This window comes from Chrysemys picta, chromosome 8, assembly GCF_011386835.1.
Source record: "Chrysemys picta bellii isolate R12L10 chromosome 8, ASM1138683v2, whole genome shotgun sequence".
Taxonomy (NCBI): Eukaryota; Metazoa; Chordata; order Testudines; family Emydidae; genus Chrysemys; species Chrysemys picta.
In genome coordinates this window covers 15,601,892-15,622,938 of record NC_088798.1, presented here as the reverse complement: position 1 = coordinate 15,622,938, position 21,047 = coordinate 15,601,892, and the positions used below count along the sequence as shown (strand labels likewise).

General features: G+C 40.1%; 1 protein-coding gene across 3 annotated transcripts in view; it reads right to left on the bottom strand.

Moving 5' to 3' along the window:
* The window catches only part of HOOK1 (hook microtubule tethering protein 1), a 67,930-nt gene that overhangs the window by 30,738 nt on the left and 16,145 nt on the right, over window positions 1-21,047 (bottom strand). For all 3 annotated transcript variants that reach the window (XM_005284799.5, XM_065553924.1, XM_065553925.1), the window contains exons 2-6: window positions 11,474-11,559; window positions 5,998-6,070; window positions 5,572-5,622; window positions 2,478-2,610; window positions 910-977 (exon numbers count right to left, since the gene is read on the bottom strand). In XM_005284799.5, the coding sequence (XP_005284856.3) occupies window positions 910-977; window positions 2,478-2,610; window positions 5,572-5,622; window positions 5,998-6,070; window positions 11,474-11,559 (411 nt within the window). The remainder of the gene's footprint in view (window positions 1-909; window positions 978-2,477; window positions 2,611-5,571; window positions 5,623-5,997; window positions 6,071-11,473; window positions 11,560-21,047) is intronic.

Sequence of the window (21,047 nt, the reverse complement as noted above, 5' to 3'; positions counted from 1 at the left end):
TGTTCACCCAATGAGTTTAACCAGCATTAGCAGCTGTCACACTCCAGTGTTTCTTAGATCAACTGTCATGGAGGGAACAACTGGAAGACTAGTATAGAGTACTGGATACTGCGTTTGGCAACTATCACAGCTAATAAGCTCTGCCTCTTACTCAAATCTTTTGATTAAAAAAAAAAAGTTATAGTGATAGACCCAGACTTTAACCAGAAGAAAAGTTCAATTAGTCAAAATATGTAGCAAACAACATTCTGATTAGCAGAATTATATCTACACACAAAACCTTAGTACCCTTAAACACAACTGGTTTCTTAACTATTGAAACTAAAGTTGTATTAGGTTTTATTACTGGATATATTTTCAGTGCAGGATAGGTGTTAGTAGAATCATAGAATCATTAGGGTTGGAAGAGACATCAGGAGGTCATCTAGTCCAACCCCCTGCTCAAAGCAGGTCCAACCCCAACTAAATCAGGACCAACCCCAAATAAATCAAAGAGCTCCAAGTAAACCAGACTTCACCAAACTCAGAGAACTGGTAGGTAAGGTAACATGGGAAAAAGTTCAGGAGAGCTGGTCCCATGCAGAAGTCAGAGCAGCTTAAGGGCTGCCCTAACTTCCATCTGCTTTTAACAGCCCCTAAGGACCAACACTCAAATGAGAATCCTCAGAACACAAAGTGTGCTCTGGCACAAGAGCTGACTTGAGAACAGGAAGCATAGAGCTGTTTACAAGACACAAGGGGAATGCCCAACTGCCTGTAAGGAAGCTTTTTGGTTCCTTTTTGCTGGTGATCAATGCAAAACAGCAGGAGAGGGAAGAGGGGCAGGGCGTAAAGATCTGGCTCTATATATTTACATTCAAGCTTTCCTGTTGAAAGTTTTAGGCTATTTATATATGAATTATTACTTGCCTCTTGAATAGCAGCCATAACAACATGTTGAACAGACTCTTCTAGGGTCATTATATTTTGGATATGTTCTGTAATGGAGAAAAAGTATTTCCAATAATTTACTTATGACAACATTTACTGTAAAATGGATTGAAGTGGCATATGTTCTGTCCTTTCCGCAAAGCGGATATCAACGGATAATAAAGAACATGATAATTCTATGACAAATCATTTCCAAAAAAGTTATTGCTCTTATTAAGAATAGTTTCAGTGATGCTCACATATTAGTAAATATGGAGTGAGGCCCTATATACGTAGGCCCAATTCTCTCATACATTTACTCACATAATTTCAATAGGTTGCATCATATGGAAGTTTGCAAGATTAGATTAAGGACAATTTTTTCCTTCCGAAGGAGGCATATAGCTCAGAGAGAATTTGGCCCTTTGAACATTCTAGGACTAGAATATTACTGCAAAATGTTTTTGACTGCTAACTAAGAAAAAAGAAGAAAGAATGACCAGCTCTAAAGCTTTACAATGCAACCTTTTCCACAAAGGCACCTGTTGTTTCATAGCTTATGTTATGCAGAACAAAAGCTGTAATTTCTATTTACAGCATTTCACAACCCAAAATTAAACTACTATTTAAGACAGAAGGGCTTCGTTTAAACTCACAAGAGACCAAAATTCAAACTAAGGCTTTTCACTCCAGTATGAAAGTTGTAAATTGTGCAACACGACATATTAAAACAATTTAACATCTTGTTTCCATAAGTACTTCTAAAATTTACAGTATATACAAAGGAGTGAAAAGCCTTTAAATATCTACATTTCCAAAATTTTGCAAGTTTTCATTTGACCCTATTATGTCAGCTTTATTTGGTTTGTTTGAGTTTTCAAATTTTTTGGTGGAGAAAAACTTGTCACTGAGATAGCACATAAAGTGCGATAGACAAAATGTCATCACTAATGCTTTAATTCTCAATGCAGGATGATACCACCTGGCTTTCTAAATACTCACTGATGCAAGACTTTAATTAAATGACTATTTTTTTATTGAATAATCAAAAAGTGTTTTCCTGCACTGTAATGGGTGCTTATGTGGGCATTAACAAACAAAAAGCAACCACCGTAGACCTTTACAGATAAATAAGAGGTAGCTTAAACTATTAGTTTTAAAATGTATTCATTTGTAAATTTTATGCCTGGGCACATATTTTGTTATCAATCTGGGATTTTATATAGTATAAGTAATAAATGTAAAAGCCACTTTCCAGTCCACTTTTAACGAAAAATATTTGACGCCAGATTAAGAACCTGTATGCAGACACACTTTATAAAGTTATTATTAGTTTTCACAAACTCCAATTTCAAAAGAGTTTATGATAATAATATTGTATAAACACATTAGCAGAAAGAGGCTAATACCTACTGTTTGATTCAGGAACAGAAAGTATTTTTTAAATGAGACATCAATTCCATCTTATTCTCTATGCATGCTACTATTTGCTATTTCCTAAAGTAAGCGTGGCCTGAGGAGGTTGTTTGTTCCTAGGTATATCTTCAACAGGTGAAAACAGCATGTACCTTGTTTCTTTTCACAGTTGACTGCACAACCTAGAATAAGCTGCAGTAACCTGCCCAGCTCTGTAGGATCCGAATGTTCAGATATCTGATTTAAGTCAGGAACAAGTTCTTCTGAAATCTGCTGACCTAAAAACTGTAAAATATAAAAGGTAAGTTTGGCATTTCAATTATATGCATGATGAAGATTTAGCATCCATATATATATTCATCCATCCTGCAAAAAGATCTGGCCTGGGAAACACAGTCGGGACAAAAAACTGGAGATATTACTAGAGGTAAATATGACTTTGGAGACAGATGAGGAGAGACCCTGGACACTACCTTGGGTTACTATACACAGAAGAACTAGTTAAGTCTGTCACACAGCCTTTTGCCTAATGGTAATACTCAGGTAGCAATACTGAATTAAGGAAATAAGACTATGAAGAAAAATAGTAAGAAATTTGAAAAGGACTCGAAAAACAAAATAGCTGGAGGGATGTATAGCTTTAAAGCAGTATCTCCAGGAAAACCCCCTAAAAAAAAACAACACACACACATAAAACACACTTACACCACCAATGAAAATATGCCATACTATATATTAATACAAAAAGGCCTACATTACAGCTAGATACTACGGTCATGAGTTCCTTAAAACAGATATGCATTAGCAATGCACTAACTGCATAACATTCAGGGGGGTTATACCTGCTCAGCCCCTTGCACATAAATATTATATGATCACTAGTTATATGTTCGTGGAACAGGTGTGCAGTAATACAAAATACCTTTTCTGAATTTTAGCTCAGTGGTCTCCAACCTTTTTACGCCCAAGATCACTTTTTGAAGTTAAGAGCAACCCAGGATCTACCCCTTCCCTTCCCTGAGGCCCCGCCCCTTCCCCAAAGTCCTGCCCTACTCCCTCCCCCCCTCCCTCCCCAGTCACTTGCTCTCCCGTACACTCACCCACTTTCACTGGGCTGGGGTCGGGGGTTCGGGAGGGGATGCGGGCTCTGGACTGGGGCTGAGGGTTTCACAGTGTGGGAGGGGCTCTGGGCTGAGCCTGGGGCTGGGGGTTGGGGTTCAGGAGGGGGTGAGGAATGCAGGCTCTGGGAGGGAGTTTGGGTGCAGGAGGGGACTCCAGATTGGGGCACAGTGTTGGGGTGCAGGAAGGGGTATGGGGTGCTGGCTCTGGGAAGGGGTTCAGGACTGGAGTGTAGGAGGGGGTGGAGGTGCTGGTTCTGGGAGGAGGGTCAGGGCTGGGGCTTGGGGTGCAGGAGGGGGTTCAGGGTGCAGGAGGAGGTATGGGGTGCTGACTCTGGGAGGGGGCTCAGGGGTGGTGTGGGGTGCTGGCTCCGGGAGGGGGCTCAGGGCTGAGGTGCGGCCTCCCACCAGGCAGCACTTATCTCCAGCGGCTCCCAGTCGGTGGCGCAGCATGGCTGCCCCTAAGCCAGGCTCCCTGCTGACCTCGGCCCCACACCACTCCCGGAAAGGGCCAATGTGCCTCTGCGGCCCCTGGGGGCGGGCGGGAGAGTGGGTGGCACGTGGCTTTGCGCACTGCCCCTCTCTGCAAGTACCGCCCCCGCAGCTCCCATTCCCGGCCAATGGGAGCTGCGGGGACGGTGCTTACAAGCAGGAGCAATGTGTGTGGAGGGAGACCCCTGCCCCCAGGGCCGTAGGCCGCCCTGGCCACTTCCAGGACCGGGGCAGGCAGGGAGTCTGTCTTAGCGGCAGCCCAGCTGGAGATCACGATTGACTGGGAGATCCTCCAGGATCGACCAGTCGATCATGATCAACTGGTTGGTGACCACTGTTTTAGATAAACACAATTTACGAACTTAGTAGAAGAGAAGGACATAAAAAAGTAGTCTGTTTGCATTATTATATTGTGTTTGTCAAATGGAAGGTGGTTATCCTGCACATAATCACAGAATGAAGTATCTTTTTGTTTAAAAAAAAGAGGTGTTCAAGCAGGCAGAATTAGGGTTATTTTGGGAATCCTAACTTTAAACTGCCTCACTTTATAGCAATTCAAGGCTCAAGATTGGGTGGTGTATTAACAGTTGTCATTTAGTATCCTTTTCTTAACAATCAAACAAACAGAAAAAGCACTGTGTTCAAATTATTATTTTATCAAAAGCTGCATGTGCATTTATTTAAGTGTCTGATCAATTTATTCAAGTTTTTTGCCCCCTCCCTGCAAGTTTTCCAAAACAATTTTCCTGGGGTCTTAGAACAGAGATTAGAAATTTCAGCTTAAGAGATTGCTTTGGAAAGTGACAATAAGGAGCTTTAAATAGGAGAGACTATCTCAGTCACGAGTAAAGTAAAATTATCCAAGGAGTAAGTGGATTCTGGCAAAAATAAATACAGATTTTGAAAGCTTACTGTGGAGAAAAGTAACTAAGTGATTAAATGTCAAATAAGATTATCCTCGCTTATGTAAAAAAAATGCAAAAAATATATTGAGAATGCTGCATTAAAAGCTAAGCGAATCTGTTTTTTCTATTAGCAGAACCTAAGAGCAGCAGCACAACATCTTTCACGGGATGTTTTCGCCCCAGGGATTTCTCATCCAAATACTTATAAGGCCTCGCCCTGGTTAGCTTTTAAAGCCAAATAAGGTTGCATACTTTCCCACAAAAGGATGCTTTTATAAATATGCAATATCAAAAACCTCACTTTCTTCTTATATGGCAGCAAGCATGTTTCTGCAGGATACACAATTATTAATGTCATAGTAAAAAAGCAGAATCAGGCCGTGGAGAATTTCACTTGCAGCTGGCCAAACATGTCTGCTGCTAAAAACATAATGGACTAGACAGTGTAAATTCACAGTGTTGAGTTCCACAGAGTTGCCATTACTTGGTCAAGTCACAGCATGTTTGAGAAATACCCATCACTCCACCCAAACAAGTTTTACATGTAGCTTCAGTATTTTTCTATTGAGAGAATTTTCATTTATATCACGCTCTAACACACATTTCACAAAAAGAGTATCATTATAGGAAGAGTTTAGTATTATTCTATAGTTGGGATTAACTTTAGCGAAAAAGACCAATCCTTATTTGTTATATTAACAAAACCAACAAAACTGCTGCTTTTTCCATACCTCATGATAGTAGTCCATAATTCCTTGCAGAACCTTTTTCAGATTACTGGCCTAACAGTGTATAAAAGATAACATTGGTTATATGCTACTATTAAGAATAGATACTTTTCTCCGACTAAAAAACAAAACAAAAAAAAGTTTAATCTGACTGCATTTTATTTTCATTTAAAAATCTACACAGTAGTTTTATGAGAAATATGTAATGATGCTGGGAGAGAATTAAGATGAGAAAGGAACTGCATGTGAAGTATAGATCATGGTAAAATATGTTTAAGTCAGTTACATACAATTTGAATGTGTGTGTTAATTATTGCTCTTTTTGACACCCTCCCCCCCCAACACTATAACATAGTAATATTAGATAAACTCGGGAAACATCGTCCTAAGCGAACGCAAATAGCTTTTGCCAACTTTCATTTTTGGTACCTTTATTCTCCAGTTGTCACCAACATCTTCTTTAATACGGCTTAGCCATGATTCATCAAACCAGGCAACATCTCTAGAATAAAAGTAAACTGTATTTACTAAACATTAAAATGGCATAATTCAAATGAAACATCAGACCTCCAGCGTTAGTTTTATATTAGAAAATTCACTACAGTATCCGAAGAGGTACATTATTGGAAATTTTCTGTCCTGGCGAGTGAATTCTACTGAATAAGACATCAAAGCTAGGTAGTGAAGACACTCCACTCTGTTGGGCAGAAGGAATTTTGAGGCTTCAAGAATATAGTGCAGGCGTGGCCAACCGGCGGCTCCTGCCAGGAGCCAACTCTGGGGAAAAAAATGGTAGGTGCTCAGCACCCAGCGGTAGTCCTATCAGTCCCCAGCCCCTCCTGCCTGCCGATGCCCGCTCCCCCCCCCCCCCCCATCAGCGCCTGCCCCTCCTGCTCGCTCGCCACGGCGATCAGCTGTTTCATGGCATTGCGGCTCTGGGAGGGAGGGGGAGGAGTACCCAGCCCCCCTTCTTCCCCCAGCACCTCCCGACATGATCAGCTGTTTCGTGGCATTGAGGCTGCTCTGGGGGGGGGGGGGGTAGGAGGGGGCTGGGTGTGCGTCCTCACTCCTCCCTCTCCCTCCCTGAGCCACCTCAACGCTGCAAAACAGCTGATCGCGGTGGGAGGCGCTGGGGGAGGGAGGAGCGAGGACCTGGTGCACAGCCTCCCCCCTGTCACCTCCTCCTCTGTCTCCTTGCCTGCTGCCCCTGTTTCGCACCAGGAGGCTCGGGGAGGGAGCAGGGAGGAGCAAGGACACATCTCATTGGGGGAGGGGGCGGAATGAGGCAGGAAGGGGAGGGGCAGGGTTGGGGTGGGGACTTGGTGAAAAGGGTGGAGTGGGAGGCGGGGCCTGGGGCAGAGCCAGGTGTCCAGCAACCCCTGGCTGGAGCCTGGTCTCCTTCAATAAAGTACACAGTGACTACTAGCTGGTGTGGAAATTTTTAATCAAAATTTTTCTTACATCATCTAACAATGGAAAGCAAGTGCAAATGGAAAAGCAAATACACAGATGAAATCGAAGCTTCCAACAGGAGTGGGAGCATAAGTACTTTTTCGTTGAACATAATCGTAAGGCCATGTGTCTTCTTTGCCAGACGTGTGTCTCTCAGTTCAAATCTTCAAACTTGCAGCATCATTTCGCTTCTAGCCATGCACATATGGATCAAGAATTCCCACAAGGTTCTGAACTCTGCACTTTAAAACTGAAAATTTTGAAAAAACAAACAGATGTAGAAGCCCAATTCTTCACCAGATTTGCCAACCGATTGCAGACTGTAACCTTAGCCTCCTATTATGTGGCCGGGCACATAGCCCGTATAAAAAAGCCCTACTCTGAAGGCGAGTTTATAAAAATGTGCATCACTGATGTGATTTCAATCTTGTCACCAGAGAACGAGAATCTACAGAAGAAAATTTCTGGCCTGCAGCTTTCACGCCACACAACAGAACGCAGAATCTCCAACCTGAACAGTGACACTGAATGGCTACTGCACTTGCAACTTCAGCAGTGTGAGTATTTGAGCATCGCTTTGGATGAGTCGTGCGATGTACAGGATAAACCTCAATTATCGGTATTTGTCCGGACTGTGTCTGACGACTGTGTTGTAAGGGAAGAACCCCTGGATATCGTCCCACTAAAGGAAGGAACTCGTGGATGAGATCTAAAGGAGGCATTGATGTTGCTAGTTGCAAAACACTACTTCCCTTTACAGAAGCTCACTGCCATTGCAACAGATGGGGCTCCATCCATGTGGGGATCTGTGAATGGATTAGTAGGGCTTTGTAAGTCTGACGAGAGCTTTCCCAAATTTTGGACATTTCACTGTATTATTCATCGGGAAAAACTCGTATCTAAAAATCTCAAATTTGATCATGTCATGAAACCAGTCTTGCACATTGTGAATTTCATTTGCTCAAATGCACTCAATCACAGACAATTTCAAAATCTAGTCAAAGAACTGGATGAAGACGACTTCCCTGCTGATTTGCCATTTCACTGCACAGTTCAATGGCTCTTGAGAGGTCAAGTTATTTCCCATTTTTTCGAGCTCCTGGAACCAGTAAAATTGTTTATGGAGGAGAAGCAAAGAATACATCCTGAGCTTACAGATCCTGGGGGTGGTTCTAGACTTGGCATTTCTTGCAGACATGCTGCTGCATTTGGATAAACTAAACGTGGACTTACAACGAAAATTCCGGTTGCTGTCTTATCTAGTGCAAAGTGTATTTGCGTTCATGAACAAACTGCAGGTGTTTCACAGACAAATGCTTGAGGGAGAGCTGACACACTTTCCCTCAATGTCATAACTTCCAGAAAGATCAAAAGAAGATGCATAAGAACCCCTAAAACAGAGCACAACTAGATATGCGAGCATGATTAAAGATCTTAAGGACAGTTTTGAGGAAAGATTCCAAGATTTGCAGCAGAAAAGACCTCAAATCAGATTTCTGATTGACCCTTTTAGTGCTGAAGCCGATTGTCTGAAGCCCCCTTTAGTTTCTGACAAAGCAACATCCCAGATGGAAATAATAAAACTTTTGAAAGATGACAGATTGAAATTTGTTCCGAAGACAGAGGGGACCCTTACTTTCTGGAAATCTGTGCCAAAGGATAAATACCCCAACATCAGAAGTGCGGCCCTAAAATTAATCTCGATGTTTGCCTTGACCTATCTTTGAGAGTCTGTTTTCTCAACACTCAAACATGTGAAATCCAAGCACCAATCCGTTTTGACAGACTGCCACTTAAGAGGACTGCTGCGTGTGAGCACAACTGAACACAAACCAAACTTCAAGGGAATTGCTGAAAGCAAAGATTGCCAGAAGTCCCACTAAGTAAAACATTAAGACAAGTTGTTTTTATTATCGTTAACTATATATTATAAATGCATAATAAATATACATTATCAAATTATATGATTGTGTGTGCATATATATATATATATAGAGAGAGAGAGAGAGAGAGACACACACACACACATATATAATCATTACATAATACTGTGGCTCTTTGGCAATGTACATTGGTAAATTCTGGCTCCTTCTTAGGCTCAGGTTGGCCGCCCCTGATATAGTGAATTAAAATTAAAACATAAATATCTAAAATATTTCTTTATTGAGCCTAGTTTTTGTGCTTTGTAACATCAGACAAAAAAAATCATGTTTATGTTTAGAATAAACAATTAAAAGAAATCTGAACTGACAAAAGCCAGCTACAGCAATTACAGTTAGAGTTAACATATTTATACACTTATGCTATAACAATTTAATTAGTCAAAAGAATTAGGAAAGAAAAAGTTATTTGTTCTAGACTGTCATTTTACATAACTTTTTGTATTTCTTTTTAGAGCCACTAATATGAAGCTGTCCCACTGAATGGATTTTGCTTTCATTAGGAGACATTTAGAGACTTTAAAGGACCAGTCCATATGCATGCTATTAGTTTACCAATGGAACCTTTTAACAATATTGGAACAAGTTATTAAACAATCAATTTGTAAGCATGTAGAGGATAACAGTGTTATAAGGAATAGCCAGCATGGGTTTGTCAAGAACAAATCATGCCAAACCAACCTAATTTCTTTTTTTGACAGGGTCACTGGCCTAGTGTAGAGGGGGAAACAGGATATATGATACATCTTGATTTTAATAAGGCTCTTGTCACAGTCTCACAAGTCGTTCTCATAAACAAACTAAGGAAATGTGGTTGAGATGAAACTCCTATAAAGTGGGTGAAGAACTGGTTGAGAGACCATACTCAAAGAGCAGTTATCAATAGTTCGTTGTCAAACTGCGAGGATGTAGTTACTGCAGGAAGATGCTAATTAATCTCTGCTGACTGTGGTAGGTGCAGTTTGTTAACCCAGACAAGAAACAGAGATGGGTGCTGCCCCTTTGGTCAGAGGATCTAGGCAAAACAGTCCTCAGGGAGCAACCCTAAGAGCAGCCAAACCCAAGGAGTAATTTTGAGCTTAAAGCTGTGTAACTTCACGTTGAATCATTTTGTTACAGCCAAACCCTAAGAAGGTGGTTATCTTTGCCCTTATATAACATGCACATACTATGTTTTGGAGCACACTGGGAAAAGCACCTGCTTACACTTATCAAATTGCTAATAATCAAAGCTGTGTTTTAAAACAGGATATGGCTCCGCATTAAACCCTTCTTTTCTTATCTGAGCCAGTGGTAAAGAGACATATCACTATTTCAGTGACAGTCAGATGTTCTGATCTTGTGTCTGAGCTGACTGCAGTTTCAAACAGTGGGCATGCCACCAAAGTGACATGTCCACTAGTGTTTAACTCCACTCTGCCACTTCAACCCCAATTCGCTGTTGAAATCTTAGCAGGACAGAAAAATATTTTCAATATCCCTCCCATTTTTTAAATAGGGGTTTTCCCATGACAGCTTCAATACTTGAACTATAAAAGCTCCCAATTACCCTTAAAACATAATGGTCAAGGAGTTGGGCAAAGTCAATAGCAGTACTACACAAAGACATGTAGGTTGCATTTCCAGTTCCTCTCTCTAAAAGGAAAGTAGAGCAAGGACTCAAGCACTGATATCCATGAAAATGGTGTCAAAGAGAAATGATGATCTTGTACTCCTTGCACCATGAATACTGCTATTGGGAATTTAGGGATAGTTTATCCCAATTAATTAACTGAAAAAACAAAAACAATTCATGAAGACACAGACAGAAAAGAGAACAGTGATGATCCTAAAGTTTGTATTTCATATCATTTTTTCCACCATGAACAAGACACACCAAAGATTAGATGTATGCTCCCAAAACATTTTCCCATTAGACTATTCTGTAATAAGGAGACAAGATGGGTGCGTTAGTATCTTTTATTGGACCAACTTCTGTTGATGAAAGAGACAAGCTTTCAAACTCCTAAAGAAGAGTTCTGTGGAGCTCAAAAGCTTGTCTCTTTCACCAACAGAAACTGGGCCAATAAAAGATATTAACTCACCCATCTTGACTCTCTCTTACCCTGAGACCAACACAACTACAACAATACTGCAAACATATTCTGTAATAAATCAAATTTCCATAGCAAATTAGTTCTGAACAATCTACGGGATATAAGGGAAAATCCGTGCTTCAACTATGTTTATACTAAAAAAAGCCAAACCAAAGGCTCTGAGGATAAGAGAGAGGAGAAATTACTCCAAACCATCCACTCTATCGTGTTGTTGATATTCAGTCATAGTGACACTGTAAAGGCATCTTTTTCGCTCAATTATAACACCCGTATCATACAAGTTGAGATATGTAACATTTTCTAGGAAGATATACTTTGTTATTCTGCATATCTGGTACTTTGGAAAAAGAGTGTGAAACCTAAATAAGAATGTAGAATAATTTGATATATACTTTTTGAACTCAACTGTCAACTTACATTTGATGAAGTACCTGTGCCATTGCAACACCATTTGTCAAGTCTTGAACATCTTTGCAGGGTCCAGAGGTATTAAATGTCTGCAACTAAAGAAAGGCAAACAATATGTTTCCAGTTCAACATAGAAAGAGACAGGGAATTAGATGCAATTCTCTATTTTTCCTTAGTATGAACCTTTAGTAAAATGCCTCTTTATTTTAAGTAGCCTGGAACATCAAAATCTCTTCCACAAACTGAATAATTTGTAAACTAAGCCAATAAACTATTCCTGCTCAATACTTTGACAGAAAGGCAATTGCCAATATTGGTTTAAAATGTTCAAATATGCTGACCCAGTGTTTTTCCATAGTCGTGATATTCCTATCTCTCATTGTAAACTCAACTTGTGAATTAACATCAATTTGAGAGACTGGTGTAACATTTACTTGTTTCTTAAATTAGGTGACAAAGCTTTCATTTTGGACGTTTAAAGCCCTCATCAAAAATTTGCTTAAAAATAATAAAAAGGGAGGCATCAAGAGAAATATTCTAATTTCAAACAATCCCAATTCAATCCTTCATAATGTATATGTTAAATCAGGGGTAGGCAACCTGTGGCACGCGAGCTTATTTTCAGTGGCACTCACACTGCCTGGGGCCTGGCCACCAGTCCAGGGGGCTCTGCATCTTAATTTAATTTTAAATGAAGCTTCTTAAACATTTTAAAAACCTTATTTACTTTACATAAAACAATAGTTTAGTTATATATTATAGACTTATAGAAAGATCTTCTAAAAACGTTAAAATGTATTACTGGCACACGAAACCTTAAATTAGAGTGAATAAATGAACACTCGGCACACCACTTCTGAAAGGTTGCCGACCCCTGTGTTAAATATAAATGTCCACCTCCCTTAAGACCTCTAAGATTATTGGGAAAAAAGTTATATAAAAACAGATGGAGATGTGTGCTTTTGGGTGGGGGAAAAAAAAGTACAGATACAGAACAGTTATCGCATTCTTCAATCATTCTTAGTTGTTTTCATATTCTTAGAGTGTGCAAGTGTTGCATATTGGAAATATACTTGCTTGGAACATGGGAGACTCCAAAGTCATCCTTACATTTTGGACTCCCTATCAAACATATAACTAAAATTCACGAAACCCTTCTTTAACATATAATAGTACTTTGAAGCTTTTACAAAAGAGCTGGAATACAAGACCAGGAGAAAGGTACATAACAGACAATGAACATTTGAATTTCCTAATGGTTGTATATAAAGAAGTGTTTCCCATTTAGTCTCTCATGGCTGGATACACAGTAACTATAATTTTATTTTTGTTCATATATTTCTATGTTAAGAATAAACATCACAGCCCCATATTCCATCTACCACCCTTCATCTCTCCTATGAAAACTGGTGTTATAGGAGCTGATATGGGGAGATGGAAGTGTTAGGCAACCTAACACTTTCCATTATAAAAATGTCTTGAAACCTTTTAAGAAGCTCTAACACCTCCATTTTGAGTTTGCAACCTAATTAGACATCTTTTAGTGTATTTTAGAATGAAATTACTATTTATATTACTGTAGTGCCTAGAGGCTCCAATTAGAATCAAGGTCCAATTGTGCTAAATGCTACACACACAAGATAGTGACAGACAATCCCTGCCCCTAAGAGTTTACAATCTAAGGGCTCAATCGTTGCAAAGTCATGAGCCCAGGGTAAGGGACAGTGTTCTGTTATGCTCCACCAGAAGAGGCACAAAACATAAGAACATAAAAACAGCCATACTGAGTCAGACCAAAAGACCATCTAGCCCAGTATCCTGTCTTCCGACAGTGGCCAATGCCAGGGGCTTTCAGAGGGAATTAACAGAACAGGTAATCACCAAGTGATCCATCCCCTGTCGCCCATTCCTACCTTCTGGCCAACAGAGGCTAGGGACACCATCCCTACCCATCCTGGCTAATAGCCATTGATGGACCTATCCTCCATGAACTTATCTAGTTCTTTTTTGAACCCTGTTATAGTCTTCGCCTTCACAACATCCTCTGGCAAAGAATTCCACAGGTTAACTGCACTGTGTGAAGAAAAACTTCCCTTTGTTTGTTTGAAACCTGCTGCCTATTAATTTCATTTGGTGAGCCCTAGTTCTTTTTCCTTATTTACTTTCTCCACACCAGTCATGATTGTATAGACCTCTATCATTTCCCCCCTTAGTTAACTTTTTTCCAAGCCCACAAGTCCCAGTTTTATTAATCTCTCCTCATATGGAAGCTATTCCATGCCCCTAATCATTTTTGTTTCCCTTTTCTGTACCTTTTCCAATTTCAATATATGTTTTTTGAGACAGTGGGACCAGATCTGTATGCAGTCAAGATGTGGGTGTACCATGGATTTATATGAAGGCAATATGATATTTTCTGTCTTATTATCTATCCCTTTCTTCATGATTCCCAACATTCTGTTCGCTTTTTTGACTGCCACTGCACATTGAGTGGATGTTTTCAGAGAACTATCCACAATGACTCCAAGATCTCTTTCTTGAGTGGTAACAGCTAATTTAGATCCCATCATTCTATATGTATAGTTGGGATTATGTTTTCTAATGTGCATTACTTTGCATATATTAACATTGAATTTTATCTGCCATTTTGTTGCCCAGTCACCCAGTTTTGTGAGGTCCCTTTGTAACTCTTCGCAGTCTGCTTTGGACTTACAAAACTGCTCAAGCAAGTTATCTGCAAATTTTGCCACCTCACTCTTTACCCTTTTTCCAGATCATTTATGAATATGTTGAATGAGACTGGTCCCAGTACAGATCCCTGGGGGACACCACTATTTACCCCTCTACATTCTGAAAACTGTCCATTTATTCCACTCTTTGTTTCCTATCTTTTAACCAGTTACTGATCCATGAAAGGACCTTCCCTCTTATTCCATGACAACTTACTTTGCTTAAGAGCCTTTAGTGAGGGACCTTGTCAAAGGCTTTCTGAAAATCTAAGTATACTCTATACACTGCATCACCCTTGTCCACATGCATGTTGGCCTCCCCAAAGAATTCTAGTAGATTGATGGGGCATGATTTCCCTTTACAAAAACCATGTTGACTCTTCCCCAACAAATCATATGCATCTATGTGTCTGATAATTCTGTTCTTTACTACAGTTTCAACTAATGTGCCTGGTACTGAAGTTAGGCTTACTGGCTTGTAATTGCCGGGATCGCTTCTGGAGCCTTTTAAAAAAATTCCTAGAAGTTACAGGCATACCTCCAACACGGAGAGTGAAGCCAAATACAGCACTGCAGTAGACATTTTTGCATGCAAGGTCCAGGATACAGTAGCCAAGTGTTTGATCACCTGCTTTGTGGATTCTTGCTGTTGCTACAGATTCACAGACAACAATTCTGCTCCATGCTCTGATTGGCCTCTAGTTAATTTCTGAGTACAGTTTAAGGTGTTGATTTCAATTTATAAAGCCCTAAAATATGCAAGGTCCTGGTTACCTTGGAGACCTCTTTACAAATGATAAAGCCGTTTCAGGAAAGGATTATCAATGGTGGAATTTGCTTCTCCCATCCATTCTCCAAAGCATGGATTTGCCGGCCTTTGGATAATATTGATTCAGTCATCTGTTCTCCCACGATTTGGGTGATTATTTAAGCTGGGTTGGTGGGAGACCCTGTTTCAAGCTATGGAAGCATGAGACGACTGTTATGCATTATGTTTTATAAAGATTGTCCACGTGCCCAGAACATCAGATGTTGCATTTAAGTTGAAATAAGCAGGCAGAAAAAGGGCCAAGCACAAAGAGGACATAATTGGAGTGTTTTATATTAAGATGTGTTTCTTATCCTACATTACAATAGGTAGGTAAGCAAAAAGTCAGTAATCCCTGGTAGCATAAAAGGTAAGTTAGAGGAAGCAGCCCTAGAACAGTTGTGGACTAGTCTCAGCTTGTAACAGAGCAGCCCTCAACACACAGCAGCCCAACATAAGGATGGGCTTAGAAGGCTAAGGATCACACTCGGGCAAATCTGAATTCAGACCTCCAGTGCCATTATACTGGGAGAATAAAATTTTCAGTTTATGGGCATTCAGACCTAAAGATTGCTATGCACATCAATGTGCCATACCACTTTACTTCTATAAACATCTTCAGCCCTTGTTTAACCAAGTAAATAAGGCCTTTATGAGCCTTCTGACATGTAGTGCTACTTTATACATGCTGGTATCTCCTGGAATAGAAGCAACTAATTAGGATTAAAAGGAAAGAAGCGCTCGCCAGAAAGAACTTGCTCTCTGTTCTTCTTTGTTGTCCAGGGTCACTTTTTGATAGCTGTGAGGAACATAGGCAACCAAGATAAGCTGTTTATGTTATTATGAGGCTATGCTCACTTTTGCTTGAGAACTTTTTTTGTGTGCTTGCTAAGTATATCTTTGTCATTTGATTTACTTCTAGGTATGCTAATATACATTTAGTTTGGTTTAAGAGCAGCCTAGTGAGGAGCCTACTTCTGTTAGTCTTTAAGGTGCCACCGGACTCCTTGCTATTTTTGTGGATACAGACGAACACGGCTACCCCTCTCATACTTGGTACTTCTGCAGTGTGTTTTTAAACTCATCATTGCAGGTAATGGCAATATGAAAGCAAATAGCAAGTGGTTTATATATATATAATACAGGTCTGAGCAATTTTCATAGATTTACAGGCTGATTTTGGACCTCTGAAGACAATGGAGGTTTGCAACTGACTTCCGTGGAAGCAGGATCCATTACTTGCAGTAGAATCATTTACAGAAAAGTGACATGAACTTTGCTAAACTGACACAATGAAGAGAAATATATCCCAGGAAAATACTATCCCTTACCCCATAGCCTACAGAAGTCAAAGGCACTGGAAAGGACCGGGGCAGCGTAGGGCTGCCACAAGCACTGCAGTCCATAGGCAATCTCTGACAGGCTGCTGCAAGTTAAAGCATGCAGGAACAGCTTTAACTGGAGCTGGGGCCCATTTCAGCACCCAGTATAGCCCAGAATCCAGTTTAAATCACCTTTGCTCTCCACCCCATTGGGTGGGGCAAACACTGTCTGCCTTAGAAGCACAACTATTAGGCTGATGCATTGCATATGCTTTGAAGGGTGTAGTACACATCTTACGACATAATTCTTAATGTGATTTCTCCTAAGATATTGCATGTTCAGTCACCAAATAGCTATACATTTTAAAGTAGGACCATACACATATATAGTTGTCAGATAGGTTTCTATGCTTAGATGGAGGATCCAGGCTGGAGGCTCTCCAGCTGCTACCATGGCTAAATAAGCTATGAAGACAGGTTCTGCCTCCAAAGTGATTTTGAATAGAAATGTTTACAGATTTTTTACAAGTGGGAGGAAAGAAAAGATCATGGTCCAAACTAACATTATTCAGCCACTCATGGAGAGGAAGTCAACACTAAGAATGTTTACCACTGCCAAATGGCTGAAACTATAAGTACAGTAACTCCTCATTTAACATTGTCCCACTCAACGTTGTTTCAATGTTACGTCCCTGCTCAATTAGGGAACATGCTCGTTTAAAGTTGTGCAATGCTTCCTTATAACGTTGTTTGGTTGCCTGCTTGTAAGATTCTGTGGAAGAGCAGCGACTTTACAAAGGAGCATTGCACAAGTTCCGCTTCTCTGCCTCTTCCCCCTCCCTCCCAGCGCTTCCCACACAGCCAAACAGCTGTTTGGTGGGGCTTAGGACTTTCTGGGAGGGAGGGGCAGGAGCGGGGAAGCGCTGTGTCTCCGCTCCTCCCCCTCCCTCCCAGAAAGTCCTAATTGCCACCAAACAGCTGTTCGGCGGCATTTAGGACTTTGGAGGGGGGAGGGATGTGGCGTGCTCCAGAGAGGAGGTGGAGTGGGGGTGGGAAGAGGTGGGCCTGGAGTAGAGCAGGGACAGGAAGAGGCGGGCCTGGAGCATTCCTGGCAAAATCCGAGCCTGTTCTCTGGGGGCTGGTCCACACTAACCCCCCACTTCGAACTAAGATACGCAACTTCAGCTACGTTATTCACGTAGCTGAAGTCGAACTATCTTAGTTTGAACTTACTGCAGGTCCACACGCAGCAGGCAGGCTCCCCGTCGACTCTGCGTACTCCTCTCACGGAGCAGGAGTACCGGCGTCGACGGCGAGCACTTCCAGGATCAATTTATCGTGTCTAGACAAGACGCGATAAATCGATCCCAGAAGATTGATTGCTTACCGCCGGACCCAGAGGTAAGTATAGACATACCCTGGGGAAGCTGCCGCCACTGCTGCAAAGGTGCTTCCTAGTTAGCGTCCTTGCCTGCAGCAGGCTGTGCCTGTGTGGGGTAAGCCAGGGGCACTTCCCAACCACAGTACAGTACTGTACAGTATACAGTATAATGACTTTTGTCTGCCTCCAAAAAATTTCCTTGGAACCTAACCCCCCGCATTTACATTAAATCTTATGGGACAACTGGATTCGTTTAACATTGTTTCACTTAAAGTTGTATTTTTCAGAAACATAACTACAACATTAAGTGAGGAGTTACTGTACAGAATATCTTAAATAAGGATTTCTTCCCCAGAGGCAGCCATTCAACATTCTATAATGCAGAATATATCTGCATCTTCCCCTGGGTCTGTGGGGGACCAAATAAGATTTTAAGATTGCAACTTCCATATATTCTAAATAAATCTCTTGACGATAATTAAAAAAACAACAACAAATAGATGGCTTGAATATGGTGATCAATCTCATCTGCCGGAGTTATTCCAGACCTGCAATACTATCTACTAGAACTTGAGAGGATGAAATAGCTCCTCTAGATATCCAAGACTTTTTTCCTCCTTTGCTTATAAAGGGTAGTAGAAGCACTCAAAGGCTTGGCTACGAGCTATTTCCTTAGGTACTTACTGTCTCAAGGACATACTACTTTGGGATCACAGGAGTTAAGTTTTGTATGTTTTGCTTGAGAAAGCCTTCTAAAAGACATTATAAGAAGTGTACATACTGAACAGAGGGGAAAAAAAAGTTTCCTGTCAACATAACTAGGAAAGTAGGTTACTGACTATGGGCGTGATCCTGAGTGCTTGACTTCAGTGTGAGATAAACACACTCATGCTTAACTTTAGGCACATAAGCTGTCCCACTGAGACAATGGAACTACACATGTGCTTGAAGTTAAGTATGTGTCTTTGCAGGACAGAGGCGTAAGTAATGCTTGAACATCTTAAAGGCACGTCAGTGCATTGGATGTATGTATTTGTCATGTTATAAAAAAAATAGTCAAATTCTGCTCTGTTATCCTGGTGTAAGTCTAAAGTAACTCTATGTAAAAGCATAATTTGGCCACATGCTTCCTCTGATATAAAGCACAATGCTAAAGGAAATTCAAGAGAAGGAACTGCTTTAGTATGTTAAGAATCTACGTATACACTATCGTTCCAGGCACTTAAATATCTAAGACACTGACACAGGTGTCCATGACACAAGCCTACTCTAAAGATAGCTTCCCCCTGACTGTTGCTGCAGGTATTATTTCTATTCTTATCTAAATGGAAAGTATTGTGGTTTCCCTAATATGAAGGGAATAAAGGCTCTCTTTCTGGGGGGACAATTCAGAAAATCTAAGTTTGACGACTAGTGTGGAAGTAATAGTGTTAGACAACAGAAGTTCAGTTTCTCCTGGGCACTTATAAATATATTTTTGTTAATTTGAGTAAGCTAACTTTTTAATATTTGAAAATACAGCATTCCATGACACAGCAGACTGAAGAACATACTAATTCTGTGATGCCTTTGAAATATTAAAAAGGCATCCAATATGTACAAATATTAGTTAACACTTGTAATTCACATTTTCCCCTCCCCCAATGGAGGATATGTATTTATACTACAGGGATTGCATCAATAAAAATGCATAACCAAAAGGAAGATTATGCATAAGGTGAACATCCCTTTGTAATACTAATGATAATACAAACCACTTGAGCTTCTCTCTCATGACTACCCAGAATAATTGAAACCACTTAATATTATAGATAATTATAGCTCATAGGTCTCTAACTATTCCTTTCAATACAAAGCATCTTCTCCCCACCCCACTGCTATTTTGGAAGTGAATTATATATTAAACATAGTTATGGAAAATTAAAGTTGCATAGACTGTAGCAGCATATGGCTATTAATACCATTAAGCGTTCACTAACTTATGAGTTACATCAGTGAAATAAGATGTTAGACCAGAAAAACAAAACAAATATAACAAACAACAACAATACATATATGGTAATACATACATGCTGCAATAGCAACACACAAACAATATGAACATACGGGGCCTGATTCTCATTTTCACTAAGGCCCCTTTACATTGCTCTAACAGTTTAAAGGGACCTTTATGTGGAAATAAATTATAATTACATTCACTTTATGATCCCTTTCCATGATTAGATCTGTATAAACAGCCAAGGTATAAATGAGAGTTAGGCCCATAATGTCTAAAGCAGCACTAATAAAAATAAGTTAGACACACCCATTTCCACACTAAGAAAAAATTCTGGAATTTGGATATATGCTCAAGTTGTTCTTACCTATGCTACGGCGAGCCTTAGGATAGGCTATTTTTATTTGTATATTAATGGAAAAAGTTAAAAAACCCTGAAACTATGATAAGATGAAGGAAAGGGAGACTGAGAAAAGATACAGAATTTAATTTTTGTACAACATGTTGAACATGTAAAACACTATGCGGGTACTAGCAGAAAAAAATGGAGTGAAGAAAAAAGCATGAAGTTATTTTTAAACTATTATATAAGACTCTGAATTCCATGACCCGGTAATAAAACATACCTATATATTTACAAATACTTTACTCCGTATATGCATGCACACAGTTTGAATTTGTTGAAGGAGTAAAAAATGGGGTTCCCCTTCCTATAAGTACTGCTAAACCGTCTCTATCTTGGTTATTTTTTTATCCCTGCATTTCTAAATTACTTCTAAAGAGTGATTAATTCCCCTCCCCCATTCCCATTTGGCACCCACCAACTGGCTAGTATTTCCAAAGAAACATTCCGGACCAGACAGCCCTGGTATAACCTAACACTGGCTTTATATAATTCCTACTGCAAGACTCTCAGTATTTGGTACAATACAGTTCCACCAAAAATCTTTTGACAAAGCCACTTTGAACCTGCAAGTCCTGAACTACAGAGACAAGAAATCAACCAAAATATGAGCAAAACTGAAGGGGAATGTTCAATTTCGATTAATCAAATTGTTTGTCGCACATGCAGCCCTGCACATTTTGAAGAATTTGAGAATCACTGTACTAAATATTTTAAGATCTGACGTTTTTGCTTTTGTCAACTGAAGTCTGCACTTTAAGTGTTAATTGGGTCTAAGTTTCCTTTTATTGTTTTTTGTTAATAATTTAACAGGCTTCCAAACCAAAGCTAATCCTGAAAAAATAATGATCAGACTCATAGGATATTGGTATTGAGAATGGTCAAACCTGCCCACTGCTCCAAAACCATTGTTATTGCAACAATGACTTGTTGGTTACAAGAAA